Below are 20,276 nucleotides of genomic sequence, written 5' to 3'. Positions count from 1 at the left end.
TCATCTTCTCCCACATCATGAATTTCACCTTCTTGCTGGATCTTTTTTTTTCAGCATACACATATATTTTAGTATCATCTGTCTTAAAAATACCTCCCTTGGTCTCAGACCCTTTTCTAGCCTCTATCCTATTTTTTACTTCTTACTAAACTCAAAGTTGTCCATTTCTTTCTAGAACACATTCTTCTCTTGATTGTTGTGTTTCTTTTTTAATTCCCCAACCCTCTTAGGCTGTTCCTTTTTACTTTCCTTTACTGGCTTCTTGTCTGCATGTCTTCTAAGTGTTAGAGTACTTTTCTTTTTCACTATAGTTTTGCCCTGGGTTTTATGCTTTCATTATTACACATTCTGTCTGTAGGTGACCTTACCCAATCCCTGGATTTAAATATCATTCTTAAATTATTGACTCATACCTCTTATTTCCAGCCCTGGAATTCTAGGCTTGTGTATTTAATGCTTATTTGATGTTTTTATATTAAAAACATCAAAAATAAATATCTCAAATTTAATGTGATCAGTACAGAACTTTTGATTTGTTTATACTAGCATCTACTCAGTTGTTTAATCCAAAACCCCAAAAGTACAGTCATGTGTTGTTAAACAGTTAACAGTTTTACAGTGTGTTTAACAAAAGTACAGTCATGTGTTGTTAAACAGTTGTTTAACAGTTTAACTGTGTTGTTTAACGAAAGTAGAGTCATGTGTTGTTTAACAGTGGGGATGCATTCTGAGAAATGTGTCAGGCAGTTTCATTGTGTGAATATCATAGAGTGTACATAAACCTTGATTGTACACCCTTATACACACCTAGGCTGTGTAGTATAACCTATTGCTCTTAGGCTACAAACCTGTGCAGCATGTTACTGTGCTGAATGCTATAGGCAATTGTAACACAGTGGTAGGTATTTGTGTCTCTAAACATAGCAAAGATACAGTAAAAATACAGCATTATAATCTTATGGAAACACCATGGCATACATGGTCCATCATTGATTGAAAAGTCATTATGCAGCTCATGTAATTCTTTCCTCTCCTTTCTTTCTTTCTATACTCAATCTACACCAAATTCTTTTGGTTTCAACTCTAAAACTAATTCTGAATTCATTTTATTTGCTTTATTGGTACCAACCTAATACAAGCTATCATCAGCTCTCAATTACTGCCATACCTTTTATTTGTTGTCTCTATCTTCAGAGTATATCCAGAATCCAGTCACTTCTCAGACCTTTAGGACTTTCTACCACTTTGTTTAAGCCACTTTTATATAAGTGAGATTATTACTATTCAGGCTTCTATTCTTGCCCACTTTAAGTCTATCCTCAACATAGCAGCTAAGTGCCTTTTGAAATATAAATTAGATCATATCACTCCTCTGCTCCAGCTCTTCTGATGGAATGTGACATCTCATCTTCTTCGGAATCCTTATAATGTCGTACAAGGTCTTACCCTCAGATCTTATTTTGTAACCACTCTTGACCCTTGCTCAGTTCTTTACCAACATAATAATCTTTTTCTTGTTTTTTTACTGCTCTAAGTATGTTTCTGGAATATCAGAACCTTTGCACTTGCTGTTCCTATTGCTCAAATGCATGTTAAAACAGGACCCTTTTCAGAGAGGTTCTTAAGAGAGGTTTTTTTTTTTCCTACCCATTTAGTCTTTAATAATATGGTTTTGTGCCACATTGCACATAACCTTTCTTACTGATTTTATAGTTTGACTCGCTATCAACTCCTTGAAATACTTATGGTACTATTTCATCTCCAGGTCAAATGACATTTAAGGTTTAATGGCATTAATTAAAAACCTCATGTATATATTCAGATGTTTTGAAAGTTTAATACACTTTTAAAATCATACTATTTCTAAGCAAAAATTATGTTTACTATTGTATGGCTGTATAACTTTGTATTTGGTCAGGTAGCTTTATTAAATTGTTTTAATGTAAAATTGGAGTTTTTTTCAGGAATAAGTTTTAAAAATTCAAATTACTGGAGAACAACAGGCACTTCCCTCTTTTTAATCAAATTTTAGAGCTTTGATTTTAAATGTAATTTCTCAAGCATCATTCATATGGAAAGATCTTTATTAAGTTTTAGCAACTTTTTATAATCTATAAACCTTAAAATAGTAAGTTAAAAAGATGTATTTATGAAATTAGTTTTGATTTGAATATTTAAATTAGTATAGCAGTCCTCAAAGCTTTAGGGATGCCTGTTTAATATGATTCTACAAAGCAAGACATATGTGCTGGCAAAATCTACTACATTACTTTTTAGAAATGGTAGTGACCAGATGCAAGTATTCTTACTTCTGTAATTCTGATATAATTTTGACTTAAAAAAACTATCATGAGGAGTATATTATACTACGTGAATTGAGGTATTGGAAATGTAAAGAGACATGTCCCCATAACTATAGGAACCAGAAATTTTTAAAGTTTCTTCATCTGAAAGTTATTTTTGAACTATGCATCTTTCCTAGTTTTACAGTTCTGTACCTCTCTTATAGCATCATCCCATCCCATGCACCCTGCTTTCATAGCTTAATTTGTCTTATCAAGTCTGTGTCTAAAAGAAAGAAAGACATATAGATATGTGCATTCATTTTCTGTTGCTGCTAGAAATTTATCAGGTTTAAACAATGCCCAGTTATCATCTTCTGCAGGTCGGAAACCTGATGGGCTCACCAGGTTTCTTTGTTCCAAGTTTTGGAAGCCCTGGGGAAAATCCACTTCCAAACTCATTCAGGTTCAGCCCTATTCAGTTTTAGGGGTGAGGTCCCCATTTTCTTTCTGTCTTTTGGTGTCATTCTCAGCTTTTAGATGCCAGTTGGTATTTAGCCTTCCTCCATCCTTAAAGCCAGCATTAGCAGATCGATTCCTTTGCATGCTTCATATCACTCCTGTTTCTCTTTTCTGTTACACTTCTTTGACTCTAACTAGAGAAACTGCTCCACTTTTAAGGGGTCAATTGATTAGCTTGGCCCACCTGAATAACACAGGATAATCTTCTCACTTTTAGGTTCATGACCTTAGTTATATTTGCAAAGTCCCTTCACAGCAGTACTTAGTTTAGTTTTTGATTGAATAACCAAGGCTTAAGATTCTTGAAAGAGATATCTTTAGAATTCTGCCTACCACAACATATTTGACTTTTTTACTTGTTTCTAGGGTTGAGTACTATTCCATTTCTAAAGTGCAGTTTCCCATTTAATTGGTTCACATATATTGGGTTAGGTAGTGGCTGTTGATTTTCTTCTTTTTATTGATGTTTGTGGTACATTTTTACAATTTTTTTTCTCATGAAAGAAAGGTAATTTTATACATCTGACACTTATCAGCTCTTTGTTATGGAGGATGAGAGGAATGAAAAAGAATGAATCTATTATACTTACTACGTATAATAGTTTTGATAATCTGCCACTTTCTTTACTCAGGTACCTGCAAAGTACGGGAGTCAATTTGTTCCTTTTTAAACTGCAAGTTATTTCTTTTTATTATCTCAGTATTGTATTTGCATAAAATAAAAACAATAAAGGTTTAAGTTATTCCTTTGTCTTATTCTTATTTTTTTGAAGGAAATGCTGTTATTTATTTTTTAAATTATGGTCAGAATATAAAATTCCAGTGATTTCCAAATAGTTTTATATGATAATTCACAATGCAATTATTATTTTTGGCTCTCTAACTATATTAAATAGTTTTGAATGATTCATATTGACGATTCTGATGGTATCATGAATCAGAATTATTTGGATTGATAAAACCAGTATACTCAGTTCACTTAAAGTGCAACAGAAATTTTGCTGGAATTTTGTGGGCAGGATGGCTAACATATAATTCCAAGTAACATGAATGTTGCCTGTGTTATATTAAATGACAAGGTATTTTTCATGATTTTTTTCTCCAACTCAAAATGTTTTATTGCTTTCAAATATTGTGTAAAATGAATTAATGGACATATATTTATATCCTGTGGGATTTTAAAATTAAAAGTTATAATTGAATTTGCTAGGCTCTGGATATAAAGTAGTGAAAGATTCAGTATGATTCTTTCCCTCATGAAGTTTACAGTGTACATTGGTTAAATAAACAAGTGGTATGGTAATCTGCATTTTAGCTTTTTTAGACAGTTTTTGTATTGGCATATAATTTCCAAATAAAATACACTTAAGTCAGTAAGTAGTTATTTTAAATGAAAATATTTTATATAGCTTGACATTTTTATTGTATAATACATAGTAATTGCAGGAGTATCAGAAAATGCATAGACATGAAAAGAAAATGAGAAACACCTGGTATTCCATCATTAGCACTGATCATTGTTAACATTTCTATGTATGCCTTTGTTTTCTTTTTATGCACATAGAAGTGTATACATTACAATATGGAATTATTGCCAAATCTCTTGAATAGTCTGATTTTTCTGTAAATTAGCTTTTACCTCAACATGTTTGTAACTTCAGTTTCAATGTATGGCTATCAGAAATTACTCAGACTCCTGTTAGAAACTCAGTTTCTACCAATTTTTAGCTAATATCAACAGCTACAATGAAAAGCCCTTGTACATGCTTCTGCGTCCACATCCTGAATTGTTTCTTAAATTATTCTAATTTTAATTACTGGTCAAGGCCATGTACATTTTCAAGACTTTTGATACACTTTATTAAATCAGACAATATATTTAATCGGCCTAGATGTTTATTGAGTTAATGAATAAATAAGTGAATGCTTGAATTAATGGAAATATTTCTTACTGCATTGCAAGTACATAAGAATTCTTTATTGCTAAATTTAAATTGCTAACAATTGAATAGTTGTTGGAAATTTAAACTTAGTTAAAAAGAAAATTTATAAAATTTGCCTCTAAAAGCAATTCATCAATTTTAAGTGGCTCTTGGAGTAAATTTCACCTGTTATTAGGAATATTTCTGCCTTTGGAAGTTCTTAGCATTATGGGTTGCTGTTGTGAAGAATAGACAAGGGTGCTGCTTTAGGCGTGAAATGTACCTTTTCAGGTTGGTTATCTAGAATTGTCTCCTTTGACCCATCATGATAACATTGAATTTATATTTTAAAGTGTTTACTATTCTTAATTCTGTAAGGATGTCCATATCTGAGGTGCAGTCTTGTCTATTCACTTCTATTTTTGAGAATATATGGAAGCCCTTCTCACCCATGTACTCATTCAGTTACATTCTCCTAATTTTTCCTTTATTTTTAAACTCCTGTGTAACACTCATTTTAGCTCAATTCAAACAAGTATATTTTAAATTATTAATTGACATGAGCCTTTTCAGTTTGGCCTTTATGAAATACATTAATAATGGAAACGTTCAAGTTTTAGCAGAAGAGATTTAAATATAATAGCAAAATTATAATCTCTTATCTGAATAGGACTTTATAGTTTGTGAAGGGCTACAGAACAGAAAAATCACAGATGAATTGTTTAAATATAGTTAGTGGTGGCAGCTGGGTGCCCTTTGGCAAGATAATCAATTTCTTTAAGTATTAGTTTTCTTACCTATAAAATTAATATAGTGATATTTGTTCCTCAGGATCATTGTATGGTTTATATATCATTTCAATAAACTACCCGGTATAATGCTTAGTATTCAGTAGGTGATGAATAAATGGAATTTGTTACAATTATTATAGTTATTTTGCTTCCAAAGTACCTGTGGATTGCTTTATCCTTGTTTTGCAATTGAGGAAACTGAGGCACAGTGCATTTTAATGATTTGCGTAGAGTCATTTAGCTAACAAATATAAACTGACAGCTATGTACTTCTGTCTTAAATTAAGCATTATTTTCACTCTCCATACAACTTTTTTTCCCCATAACACATGGGCATAAGAAATAACTTTTTGGCCTATATCATGCCAGTGAAATCATTTACTCAGATCATGAGTACTCTGATTCCCCATATGCATGACACAAAGTAGGCACTCAGCTATCATATCAGTTAATGAATTGTATTGTACTGATGAGATATATAGATTGATGGTTGGATTCAGTCTTCTCTTGCATTGTGGTCTCAATTTACAATACAGATGTTAAATGTGGTAATCAGGGTACCTACCTCATAGCATTGTAATAAGAAGATGATATCATACATGGAAAACATTTAGAAAAATGCCTGGCACCTTAAGCATAAAACCAATGTTGGCTATTACTAGTATATGATTTTAGAGTAGAAAAACTTTAATATGAGATTATAACTCATTGGGTATTCTCTATTATATATCATATAATTAGATTTAATACACTTTTTAATGCATACTGCTTTTATTTTTAATTTTTAAAATATATATTTTAGGACTGAAAGAGGTGTCCCCACTGCCTCTAAATCTCAAACGTTTATACAAAGAGACACTGGAAATTGAACCCATCTTGATAATTATTTCTCCGGGTGCTGATCCTTCTCAGGAACTTCAAGAACTTGCTAATGCTGAAAGAAGCGGAGAGAGTTATCACCAGGTAAGTACATATTGTCCCGCTGTTTTTGTTTTTGCTATTGCTGTTCCCACACTTGATGATATTGGTCAAATGGACACTTTTTGTTGTGATAAGCCAAATAATGCCCTGAAAAATGTCTATGTCCTAATCCTCAGAACTGTGGATATGTTATTTTCCATGGCAAAAGAAACTTTGCTTATGTAATTAAGGACCTTCAGATGGGAAGAGTAGCGTGGATTAGCCAGGTGGACCCAATATAAAATCACAAAGTTTTCTTATAAGAGGGAGGCAGGTGAGGCAAGAGTGAAGATAGGCGATATAATGACGTAAGTAGAGGTTAGAGAAGTGAGAAGACGCTGTGCTACTGGCTTTGAAGATGGAGGAACAGGCCATAAGGAAAGAAATGTAGGTGGCTTCCAGAAACTGGAAAAAACAAGGGAAGAATTATCTTTTAGAGCCTTTAGAAAGAACATAGCCCTGTAGTAGCACCTTTGTTTTCAAACCCAGACCCTTGATTTTAGACCAGTGAAACTTCTGGCCGCCAGAAGTTTGATGGTAATTTAAGGCACTAAATCTGTTGTAATTTCTTAAAGCAGCTATAGGAAATTCATACATTTGCTACCATTTTGAGAATTATTTTTTAAATTTTACTTGGATGCTTTTATAATAAATCACAGTAATGTTTATTTACACTTTATTTACCTGAACTGAAAGAAATACAGAAAATTTTGAGTAAAATGTATTCTTTGTAATGCCATTTTTTTTCCCTGAGGCAGGAACTTTCGTTTGTTCAGGGTGCCTTTTTTTCAATTTGCATGTAAAATTGAAAATGAAATGTGTTAATTCACCCTCAATTTTTAACAAGTGAATACATCTTTTTCACAGGGAAAATAATTAATAATGATTTTTTAAACAACTGAATACTTCATAGCAACCAAAAATTGAAAAGTAAAAATTCTACAAAGAAAAATATAAATGAAAGATAGCAAAATAGCAGTGCTGTTAGACTCAGGTGTGCAGGTTTTGCACTAAGTCTAGAGAGTTCTAGTCAATCTTAGTTATAGTAGATTAGTTTATACATTAGGTCAGTATTCAGTTATCAGTGAGGGATCTTAGGAAGGGGAGCTCTACAGATTGTACCTGTTACTAGTGATTTTGGCAGGAAGGTTAAACTATTCATATAAGCTTTTAATTATTTAACAAAGATTAATTTCTGGTATTAGTTTGATTCTTCTTCCAAATTTATTATTAAAGCCAGTTAGGAAGGTTTAGGGATTACTATTATTGAATCTCATACTGTTATATTACAACATGTTAGCAGATCTGTTTTTTAAATTTTGTTTGTTTTTTTGCTTTTGCAGGTTGCCATGGGTCAAGGTCAAGCTGATTTAGCAATTCAAATGCTAAAAGAATGTGCCCGCAATGGAGACTGGCTCTGTTTGAAGAACTTACATCTTGTGGTATCTTGGCTTCCAGTTCTGGAAAAGGTAGATTCAGATAAATGTGGTACAAATAATATCTATTATACTCAACTTAGTAATCTCAAGGGACATCAGTATTAAAATGTTATGCATTATTTATGATGATTTAAAAAGTAATATTTGAGAAATTTTAAATTTAAATATTTCGTAAATATGTACAATTCTGCAAAATAAGATAATAGGAAGTCTATAAAAATCTTTTTTTAAAGGCATATAAGAGAAGCCAAGACATTTTTAATGAAGATTAACAGGGAAGCTTAGAAGACATATTTATACCATGAGTTTCTTTTTTTGCTCTTATTCTGTTGATCTGTATTGGGAGAAGAGACAAGTGGGGTGTCAGAGGGAATTGCCTAACTTCCTAGGTGCTAAGGAAGCTAGAGAATAAACTGAAGCAAACGTTTCATTTATCTCAAATGGACTCAGGAGAAAAATAATCTTAAGACAGGACCAGTCACTGGATAGGCTTTACATGCAAACCTAGATTTTATTCTAGTGCTTATTTAAGAAAGATGAGTAGGGTCTTGGGTAGTTAAAGATGATTCTGAAGAGATATTCCTTGAAAGTCAAATAGGATTTTGCTAAGTATAGGCAAAGAAAGGATATCATGATTTTAATTCCATCAGCACAAGTAGAGATAGTGTTGGGGATGTCCATCCCTAGTACAAGGAATGAAGAGATGTCCTCGATAGTACTAGACAGGCCAAGCAGGGGAGCCTGGGGAAATTGAGTTAGATGACTAGGAAAGAGCTAGGTTGTGGAATACCCTGAGAACCATGCAGAAGATTTTGGAATTTTTGTCCTGGGACTTAGAGAGCCAAAGGAGGTCCTTAACAGAGAAGTTAGTAATTAATTAATTTATTTATTCTGGCAGTAGTATATAGAATAGAAGCAAACAGAATAGAGTAAATTGAGGGAGGTCCTGCCCTAGGTGTGAGGTATTAAAAATTTCTGCAGTCCTAATTAATTGGCAACTACACAATTCCACAAATAGTCAATAAATTTTTGATGAATAAGTTAATGAGTGAGTGAATGAGTTGATAGACCATGATGATTCATGATTCATTACTTGTAGTCAAGAGAAGATACAGATTTTGGACTATGAATATTCATGTAATTCTATTATGGCTTTCTGTAAAAATTACTAATGTGTAAAAATATAAAATTTATGTCTGATAAATCATATATGTTTTGTTTTGGGTTTTTTTTGAAATGGAATCTTGCTCTATTACCCAGGCTGGAGTGCAGTGGCACAATTTTGGCTCACTGCAACCTCCACCTCCCAAGTTCAAATGATTCTTGTGCCTCAGCCTCCCAAGTAGCTGCAATTACAGGCATGCATCACCATGCCTGGCTGATTTTTGTATTTTTATTAGAGACAGGGTTTTGCCATGTTGGCCAGGCTGGTCTTGAACTCCTGGCCTCAAGTGATCCGCCTGCCTCAGCTTCCCAAAGTGCTGGAATTGCAGGCATGAGCCATCGCGCCTAGCCTGATAAATCATGTATGTTTTAAGATATATAAAAAAGACTGGCGAATACTTGTACTGCTTTCTGTGTTGAACAGTTGATTGATAGCTACTAATCTATGTAAAATATAATTACAGTTATTATCTTGAAAGCACATCTCAATTAGAACTTGTAGAAACAGTACATAACATTATATAATTTTTAAAATAACTGATTATTATTTGCTTTTCTATTAGTTTGGATGGATTGATTGGATATAAATTTATAAATTTATTGTAAATCCAACTATATCCAGCTATAAATCCAACTATATCACAATGTATTGTTTCTTTTACCTTTTAAATTTTTTTAGATTTGCTAACCCAAAGCAAAGTTTTATATAAACTTTACATTTTAAAGTTATGAGGTGTAAATACATTTTATCCTTTGTAATTTTAAGCAAGCACGTTTTCATGGCCATTCTTTTGTCATTTTTTTGTCATCTTAACTCTACATTTCATGTGATATTAAATGAATGTTAGTGTTAAACATCAATTATATTAAAATAATTTTTAGACTTCATTCTCTTTTAGAGCTATCAAAATTTCTTCTGTCATTTATTCATTTATTAAATTTACAGATACTTGCTGAGTACAAAAAAAAGCCAGAAATTGTGCCAGGTTCTGGTTACCTACAGAATTTGTACCTGCTCTCTGGGAACTTAATTTAGAAGAGACAGATCACATTAATATCTATATTGTGGGATGAGGAATACTATGGGAAAAATTTACAAAATGACATGGGTGATTAAATCTGCTTGGGATTGTGGTAGTGAAGAGTTAGAGAAGATATTCCCCTAAGACATAATATTTAAATTATATTTTGACAGATAAGTAATAATTTGTCAGATTACAAAGAGAATAATAGGCAGAGGAAATATGATGAATAAAGATAGTCATAAGAGTCTGGATAAATGACTAACGCCCACGGTATGAGAAGCATGGGCAGATGAATTTGTATGGTGAAGTTTTGAATTTATATTATAGGCCATAAGGTGCTACTAAAAATTGTAAATAAGGGAAGTAATATCATTATATAACTCTGTAGAAGCATGAATTAAAGCAGTGAGAATCTAAAGACCTTAAGAAGGCTGGTAGTTTAGGCATAGCAGTTATAGCTAACACTTACTTTGAACTTACTATGTATCAGGCACTGTTTTAGTGTCTTACACAATTCTATGTGATAGGTACTATTATTATCCTTGTTTAGAGATGGAGTAAGTCAAAAAGACCAAGGTCACTTAGCAGGTTAGTGGCAAAGTATGAATTTCAACCCAGTCAACATGACTTTAGATGGAGATTCTTATTCATTACACTGAGCTAGTAATAGAAAAGATAAAAATTTAAAGGAAATATAACCAGAGCATTAAGAAATATATCAGAATGTCACAGAAGTTTTAATTAAAAATAATTACTAATAATGTAATGGTAAAAGAGAAATTTTCGTATGTATTTAAGTAAATTTTTATCATTGATTTTGTAAACAAGGAATTGAATACTCTTCAACCTAAAGATACCTTTCGTCTTTGGCTCACTGCAGAAGTTCATCCCAACTTTACTCCTATTTTACTACAGTCAAGTCTGAAGATAACATACGAGGTAAGAAGATTTAAGACTTGGATCACTAGTTGTATGAAAGCAGTAATCTATACATGACTTCTAAAACTTTGTAAACAACTGTTATATAGAACACACAACTTCTTTTTACATTTAGATGAGGTATACATAGATAATAGCATAAGATGATATAAAATACATTTAAATCTTTTCAAATTTTATTTCATACTTATGTGTTTTGTTTTTATTGTGGTAAGAAACACATAACATGACATTTACTATCATAACCATTTTTAAGTGTATAGTGCAATATGCACCTTATTGTGCAGTAGATCTCTAGAACTTTTTTTATCTTGCAAAAATTGAAACTCTATGACCATTGAAGAGCAACTCTTCATTTTGCCGTATCCTCTGGCAACCACCATTTTACTTTCTAAGAGTCTGACTACTTTAGCTACCTCATTTAGTAAAATCATGGATTGTCTTTTTGTTATTTCACTTAACATAATGTCCTCAAGGTTCATCCATGTTTTAGCATATGGCAGGATTTCCTTTCTTAAGATAGAATAATATTTTATTGTATGTATATACCACATTTTCTTTATCCATTAATCCATCAGTGGACATTTAGGTCTTTGACTTCTTGGCTGTTGTGAATAATACAGTGAACACTGGTGAGCACATATCTCTTCAAGATTCTGCTTTCAATTATTTTGGATATGTAGCCAGAAGTGGGATTGTTGCATCATATGGTGATTCTATTTTTAAGTTTTTGATGGAACCTCATACTGTTTTTCATAGTGGCTACATCATTTTACATTCCCACTAGCACTGAACAACTTGTCCACATTCTCACCAACACTTTTCTCTGAGTGTGTGTGTTTAATAGTGGTCGTCTGAGTGGGTGTGAGGTGATATCTGATTGTGGTTTTGATTTGCATTTCCCTAGTGATGAGTAATGTTGAGCATCTTTCATATGTTTGGACATTTATATATCTTATTTGGAGAAATGTCTTTTCAAATTCTTTGCCCATTTTTAAAGTTATTTAATTTTTTGCTGTTGAGTTGTATTAATAGTTCATTATATATTCTGGATACTAACTGCTTAGTATCTTATCAGATGTATGGTTTGCAAATATTCTCTCCCATTCTATAGATTGCTTTTCACTCTGTTGATTGTTCCCAACCTCCCTGCCTTCCTTCTATCCTTATGTCCATCCATGCTTGTATCTCTCTAACATGTAATGCTAGGTAGATCCAACCCAAACTCTATATAGCTAAAATTGTGTTTGTAATGATATTTTATGATTTGTCAAAGTCATAAATAAAATAGCGAACTATTAAAACTTTCATTTTATTAGTGTTTGTAACTACATGCTATTTTTTTTTTTTTTTTTTTTTTTTGAGATAGGGTCTTGCTGTGTTACCCAGGCTGGAGTGCAGTGATGCTGTCACAGCTCACTGCAGTCTTGACCTGCTGGGCTCAAGCAATCCTCCCACCTCAGCTTTCTGAGTAGCTGGAACTACAGGTGCTTCACCACACCCAGCTAACTTTTTTATTTATTTTATTTATTTATTTATTTTTTTGAGAGAGGAGGCCTCACTATGTTGCCGAGGCTGGTCCTGAGCTCCTTAGGCTCAAGGAATTCTCTTGTCTTGGCTTCCCAAAATGCTGGGATTACAGGCATGAGCCACCGTGCCTGGTCCTACCTGTTATTTTAGATTAGTATTGCTCTTTTTCATCTGAAGGTGTTAGTTTCATTTAAGGAAGAAAAAAGGGTAAGCATTAATCCAGAAATGCAAAGATGATTTAATATTAGAAATATTTTAATTGAATGATTATAATAAGGTCTAGTAAGAAAGAACTTTCCCAGAATCTTCTCATGCTACAATCCCACTATACAATTCTACTAATCTATATTCTAGAACTGGATTGCGTGAGCCATGAGGGCAGGGGGTATTTTTTTTTTGCTTGCATTTTTGAACTTAGCATGTAATTCAAGGCCAAGTAAGAGGAATTCAGTAAATATTTCAATAAGGGGGTATTATTATACCAGGTAAACTGTTCCTTGAATGTTTTAATGTGTAACCTTTTCTGGGATCTTGTTAAGAGGTAATTTGATTATATTTTTATGGAAATTTTCAATTTGATTTCAATTATTAGTGAATTTTTTTTATTTCTTGAATCACTGTAGGAAATTTTAACTATCTTAGCTTAGACGATCTGTGTAGTTCATTGAGATGTTCAAAATGATTATATGTATGTGCATATATAAATATGGGCATATATTATTTTTTAAAATTGTTAAATTCACTTCATTATTTTTTCCTTTTTTCGATTAGTTGTCAGGGTTGTTTAAAAAAATTGTTTTTCCAAATAACTGTTGCTATACTTATGAATTTGCTTTTTCTTATTCTTTTCATTTCACTGAATTTTCTACTTTTTTCTGTTTTTCTTTCTAATGCCGTCTTTAGATTTCTTCTCCTTTTATTCTTCCTGATTTCTTGAGTTGAATGCTTGTTTTCTATTTGCTTTTATTCATACTGAAATTGTTCTAAGTCTGAATTTGCAGCTTAATATGTCTTTGGCTTTATTTCATGATTTTGGCATATTAGTGTTTTTGTTTCATTTATTTTTCAGTCTGTACTTATATGTGATTTTCTCTGTAACTGTATAGGATTTATTAATTTGTATGATCTTTAGTGCCTTTTTAAAAACTCTAAGTGGTTGTTTGGTTTCCTATTAATGTCATGTTTTATTGAGTAGTGTGCAGAAATTTGGCCTTATCTAGGACAGTTTTTGTAAATATTTCATAAACAAAAGCTTTTTCAAAAACATAAAAATAAAAATTACACTTTTAAAAAGTGTAAATTTGATAGATACTTAATACTTCAGTAGTGTATTTTCTTTTCTATTTTTTTTTTTTGTTTGTTTTTTTGAGACTGAGTCTTGCTCTGTGCCCAGGCTGGAGAACAGTGGTGTAATCTTGGCTCACTGCAACCTCTGCCTCCTGGGTTCAGGCAATTATCCTGCCTCATCCTGCTGAGCAGCTGGGATTACAAGTGTGCACCACCACACCTGGCTAATTTTTTATTTATTTTTTGTATTTTTAGTAGAGGCGGGTTTCACCATGTTGGCCAGGCTGATCTTGAACTCCTGACCTCAAGTGATCCACCCACCTCAGCTTCCCTAAGTGCTGGGATTACAAGCGTGAGCCACCATACCCAGCCACTTTTTAAACAAGAAAGTCATTTTACTTAAGAAATAACAATGAAAAGGATTTCAAAGGGGATGACTAATTTTTGTAGTAGCCATTCTTAAAGTATTGGCCTGAATTTATTATTTTTATGTTAGAAACCATTTTGGAAGAAAAATTTTATTTTTAAAACAAGCTAATTAGAATAACTTGGGCAGAAAAACCCACATTATATATTTTTTAATATTAGAATTCTTTTTGAGGGGGTTATTTTGCTATTTTTCCACGAACTTGAAAAGTTATCATTTTGATAATTTGAAAAATAATGACAGATGTGATACATATGGATGAACATTTTAAAAAATTTTATACTAGTCTGATATATGATTTCAGTTCCTGGATTTTTGTGTCTATGAACCTAGCAATGTTAGGTAATACTTTAAATTTGGACTAATGCACAAGGAACATTAGTTGACATTCTATGTAAATGGTATGTTGAATTCCTCATGGAAATTCAAATAGCAACTAGTAAGGGAAAGCTGGCATATTAAACTCAAACACCTGTCCCATAACAATCAATATCACATTAGTATTATAAGTAGTGATTTAGTGTCAGTGGGGAAAAAAAAACCTCTCAATCATCATATAAAACTTATTTGGTTATTTTGAATATTATTGTATAGATTTTTAGATTTGAATAATTATTCTATATTTATATTTGAGATGAACTGTTAGATATAAGCAATTTAAAACTAGTTTTATGTACATTTTGAAGTAACGTAACTTTACTCAAACCTGGTAAGCAGTGAAAAATTTTCTTTAAATTATGTTCTTAAATATGTTAAAATCTGATATATTTTACTTGTAGGATTTTAGCAATAGGATGTCTGTTGATTTTTTTCTAGTCACCTCCAGGCTTAAAGAAGAATTTAATGCGTACTTATGAGTCTTGGACTCCTGAGCAAATTAGCAAAAAAGATAATATACGTCGAGCTCATGCTCTCTTCAGTCTTGCATGGTTTCATGCTGCATGTCAAGAAAGAAGAAACTATATTCCTCAGGTAAATAAGAACATGTCTTGAATACATTCTAAGCTTTATATTTTTGTAAAAATCTTTTTGTGGCCAGGCATGGTGGCTCATGCCTGTAATCCCAGTACTGTGGGAGGCCGAGGTGGGCGGATCACCAGAGGTTGGGAGTTCGAGACCAGCCTGACCAAGATGGAGAAACCCCATCTCTACTAAAAATACAAAATTAGCTGGGTATGGTGGCACATGCCTATAAGCGCAGCTACTCTGGAGGCTGAGGCAGGAGAATCGCTTGAACCCGGAAGGTGGAGGTTGTGGTGAGCCGAGATTGTGCCATTGCACTCCAGCCTGGGCAACAAGAGCAAAACTCCATCTCAAAAAAAAAAAAAAAAAAAAAAAAGTAGTGACATGCGCCTGTAGATCCAGCTACTTGGGAGGCTGAGGTAGGAGAATTGCTTGAACCCAGGAGGCAGAGGTTGCGGTGAGCTGAGATCATGCCATTGCATTCCAGCCTGGGCGACAGAGCGAGACTCTGTCTCAAAAAAGAAAAAAAAAATTTTGTAATGTGGTATAAATAGCTACGTTTACATATTTACGTATTTACATAATAATTTGGCTCATGACTTAAATTTATATCCTTAATTTGATCTTTTCTGCTAATCTTCTACACTGTATATAGCTAACTACTTCACATCTCATTGTATTAAAGTATTAAGAACAATTTGTGACCCATTATAAGCCCTCAATGAGTGTTAGGTATCATTTTTATAGTTTATATTGCCTAGACGTCTCAAACTTCAAAACTTGTATTCCCCATACCAGTCATTTCTTCCCAATAAAAGCCGTTGGTATCTGTCTACTTCCTCAGTCTATAGACCCAGGAGCTGTTCTTGGTATGTTGTGTTTCTTAGCTTCCCTATGCAATCCATCATCAAGTCTTGTTAATTCTACTTCCAAAATATAGTTTGAGAATGTCACTTTTTTTCACACCATACTTTTGTTCTCATAAAAATCATAACACTGGAGGTAAATGTAGGCAACATATGTATGCCTATGACATGGTCTCTAACAATAGAATTGTTAGAGACAATTTTTATTAGAGACCATGTCATAAGTATATATATTAAGCAATATTGATAGCAACAGTTTTCTAATTTGGGGGTTTTAAAAATATTGATCTTCAAGGTATTAAACATTTTTTAAAAATAAACTTTTTCACATATACGGTCTAACAGAATGATACAAGAAATTTTATTAAGACTTTTGAATTGTTAGTTTAGATAAATATTAGAGGAATTTTGTTAATTGTTGATGGGTACATATCCTTTAGAGATCTTTAATTCTTAAATCTGCTAACAGCAAAATTTAAATCTTTTGTTTTCATAATATCCATATAGCATTTTTAAAAAGTATCCAAATGCTATTGACCCCAAATTTACACATACAACTCAGATCAACTTTCTAGGCTGTCTGTTTGCACATCTAACAGTTGACATACCCAGTTGGATGTCTCAAACATGTCTGAAGATTCACATATTCTGGATCAAGCACTAGAATTTAAGCTTCCCAAGTGCACAGATATTTGTCTCTTGTTCGTTGCTATATTTTAATTGACCAAAACATGGCCTGGTATATAGCAGTCCAAAACTTACGTTTTTGTTTTATGTGTTTGTTTAAATGCTTTGCTAAGCTTTTGTTTGGTGATCTCATGATATTCCTTCCCAAACCTTGTATTCTTTCAGTGTTTTACTTATTAAAAATGACATCATCCATCATCAATTTGAATGAGCAATAAGCTTAGAAGTCATTCTTAACAGCCCTGTTTTTCGTGTCTTCATACTCCATTACAATCCAATACAAAAATTCTGTTAGTTTTATTTTCCTAACGAGTTCTTAAATCTGTCTACTTTTATCTTTGTATGTCACCCCTCTCCCCATTAGGGTGACTTTCCCTCTCCTCTAGATTAGGTCAGCTGTCTTTCATATGTGTGAAACATACTAAATGTTTCTCTCCGTCAAAGTTATTATCATTTTATAGTTGCATATGTATTTGAGTGATTGTCTCCACCCCACTCTTTTCCCACGTTTTACTGAAAGCTACATGAGGGCAGGGATAATTTTTTTGTTCATTCTTATATTCCCAGAGCCTGACATATAATACATATTTTTAAAATATTTTTTGAGTGTTGAATGAATGAATGAAATTTGTATCAGTATTCCTAAATAATATCCAAGTCTAAATATATTTTAATTTGAACTTATTTTGTTACTTAGAACTAGTCAATAGAAGCCATATAGAAATTATTTTGTTTCAATTTATTGTCTACACAATATAGAGCTCTATGAATATTCATTTTATGCAAACATTGTAGCTATTAGTTATAGGTATATAATTTTATTTAGTTCTAATATGAATGCCTTGTGGGTTCAGTATGAATGAATATACTGCTATATGCTTTTGGGCCTTTTTTTGTGCAGTTTTTTTTTTTTTTGTATGTTTGTGGAGAAAATCCACAATTCTGAAGGATAACGTTTTAGGAAATATCCCAATGTATATATAGTAATTAGAATAAAAAATTCAGTATACCAGTTTGTTCTCTGTGACTGTGTTGCCACATAATAACTAAAATTAGTATGGTATTATAAAGTACTTTTCATGCTATGGCCAGTAAATTTTTTTTTAAGTTTATTGTTATTTTAGATTTATTATGTGTTGGTTTTATTAAAAATTCTCAGGAGTTATATATTTTTAAGTCTATATTGATCATTTCATTTAAGGACAGTGATACATACATATATATCTTTGACTACTGCTTAGTAGTTTACTTAAAAAAATTGTTTTTTGACAGGGTTGGACAAAGTTTTATGAATTTTCTTTATCAGATCTTCGGGCTGGGTACAACATTATTGACAGACTTTTTGATGGTAAGTTCTAACAAAAAGTTTAATCTCATATTAATAAAATATTTTATCTGAGGTCTTACTATGTTTTCTTCAGAAGTGGCTTAACTTCCTATCACAAAATTAGAAAGACCTTGTTTTCACTTTGTGGCTTTCAAAAGTTTCAGGTACTAACTGAATTTTTCAGATGTCTTTCAAGGGAACTGTTAAAATTCAGGAGTATAGCAGACTAAGATTAGTACCAAGGATTTGTGGAGTCATAATTGAATTACTAAGTAGGATTCAGGAAACAAGGTACAAATAATAGATTGAAACACAGCAGCAAATAAAGCCATGTAATCTGATCCCCTAAGGCCATCTAGCTATCAGCCTCCTTGAAAACAGGAACAGTCTAATCTCTAAAGTTTATTGTGCAGGGTGAAGTTAAGGGAGGGAGACACTAGAGTTTAGACCAATGATGGATTAGAGAATATAATATGTTGATAGTAATCTCAGACTTTAAAATGTCACAAACAGATCTTTCAATTCCTGTCTCCTCCCCACCCCCAACCCTGCAACCCTGCCAAATACTTTTTCCTGATTCTGCCTCCGTTTCAGTAGATGGTCCACCATTCATGTATTAATAGTTGTTCAAGGCTAAAGCCTGTGAGTCACCCTGGATTCTTTTTTTTTTTTTTTTTTCTCATCCTCAGACATCCAGTGCTTTGGCAATTTCTATCCTTTGCAAATCACATCATGATTCTATTCGCTTATTTTCCAATGTGTTGGCAGTCCAGGCAATAATTTCTTACCTGGTCTTCTTCTACTTCAGCACCCTCGCAAACATTCTTCATACCATAAACAACTTTAGTTTTTAGAAATACAAACCAAAGCATGTAATTTTCCTGTTTAAAACCTATATCCATATTTGGCATCTTTATGTTCCTCAAACAAGCCAGACTTGTTCTTACTTGAAGGTTTTAGTAGGTGTTCTTCCTTCTGTCTGAAATGCTTTCCTCCCAGACTTTCATATGGCCTTCTTCTTCCTATTGTTCACTTCTCAGCTTAGAGGTATCCTCTTGAGAAGAGAATTGCTTCTGGAGATTGATTTCTTACTGCTGAATCTGAAGTAATCTAATCATTCTCTATCCCTTTGTCTTGTCATATTGTCTTAATACATTAGTACTACCTCAATATCTTCTTGTTTATTCATTTATTTTCTTATTTTGTTTCTCTCTTTCCACTAGAGCATAATCTGTTTTAAAGTAAGATCTTTGTCTTGTTTACTGTGTATATCCTTGAGCTTTTTTTTTTTATTTTTTATTTTTTTATTGTACTTTAAGTTTTAGGGTACATGTGCACAATGTGCAGGTTTGTTACATATGTATCCATGTGCCATGTTGATTTGCTGCACCCGTTAACTCGTCATTTAGCATTAGGTGTATCTCCTAATGCTATCCCTCCCCTCTCCCCCCACCCCACAACAGTCCCCGGAGTGTGATGTTCCCCTTCCTGTGTCCATGTGTTCTCATTGTTCAATTCCCACCTATGAGTGAGAACATGCGGTGTTTGGTTTTTTGTCCTTGCGATAGTTTACTGAGAATGATGATTTCCAGTTTCATCCATGTCCCTACAAAGGACATGAACTCATCATTTTTTATGGCTGCATAGTATTCCATGGTGTATATGTGCCACATTTTCTTAATCCAGTCTATCCTTGAGGTTTATAACAGTGCCTAGCCCATCATAGTTACTCAATTATTATTTCAGTTAATAGCATGAGAAATTTTTTCCGTAACTTGTCTTTGGCAAAAGGATAAGGATGGACAGCTAGGATGTGGCCAAGTCCCATTTTAATTTATATATTTTTGAAGTTTAAAAAAACCTATTTAATGAAGTATATGGACAAAAAGTACTTACAAGATTATGGCTCATTGAAATTTCCACAAACTGAATTCTCCCACGTAGCCAGCACCTTAATCAAGAAACAACATTATAAGTACCACTGAATCTACTCATGTAATGTTGCCTTTCAGCCTCTACCATCCCCCAACTTTATCTTCCCCTGTTCCTGAGGTAGACACCAGACACCTAGCTATATAGATTACTTTTGCCTGTTTTTGTAAAACTGGAAACATACAGCATATATGCTCTAGTGTTTGGGTTCCT

The 20,276-nt window shown here is 32.7% G+C and overlaps 1 protein-coding gene across 3 annotated transcripts in view; it reads left to right on the top strand.

Annotated features, from left to right (window-relative positions):
- Positions 1-20,276, top strand: part of DYNC2H1 (dynein cytoplasmic 2 heavy chain 1) — a 380,957-nt gene that overhangs the window by 205,545 nt on the left and 155,136 nt on the right. For all 3 annotated transcript variants that reach the window (XM_030828784.1, XM_030828782.1, XM_030828783.1), the window contains 5 exons: positions 6,320-6,480; positions 7,821-7,946; positions 10,934-11,044; positions 15,105-15,260; positions 18,077-18,152. In XM_030828784.1, the coding sequence (XP_030684644.1) occupies positions 6,320-6,480; positions 7,821-7,946; positions 10,934-11,044; positions 15,105-15,260; positions 18,077-18,152 (630 nt within the window). The remainder of the gene's footprint in view (positions 1-6,319; positions 6,481-7,820; positions 7,947-10,933; positions 11,045-15,104; positions 15,261-18,076; positions 18,153-20,276) is intronic.

The sequence above is a fragment of the Nomascus leucogenys genome, chromosome 15 (assembly GCF_006542625.1).
Source record: "Nomascus leucogenys isolate Asia chromosome 15, Asia_NLE_v1, whole genome shotgun sequence".
Taxonomy (NCBI): Eukaryota; Metazoa; Chordata; class Mammalia; order Primates; family Hylobatidae; genus Nomascus; species Nomascus leucogenys.
Note: the sequence above shows the minus strand (reverse complement) of the source record. Positions and strands in the feature narration are given on the sequence as shown.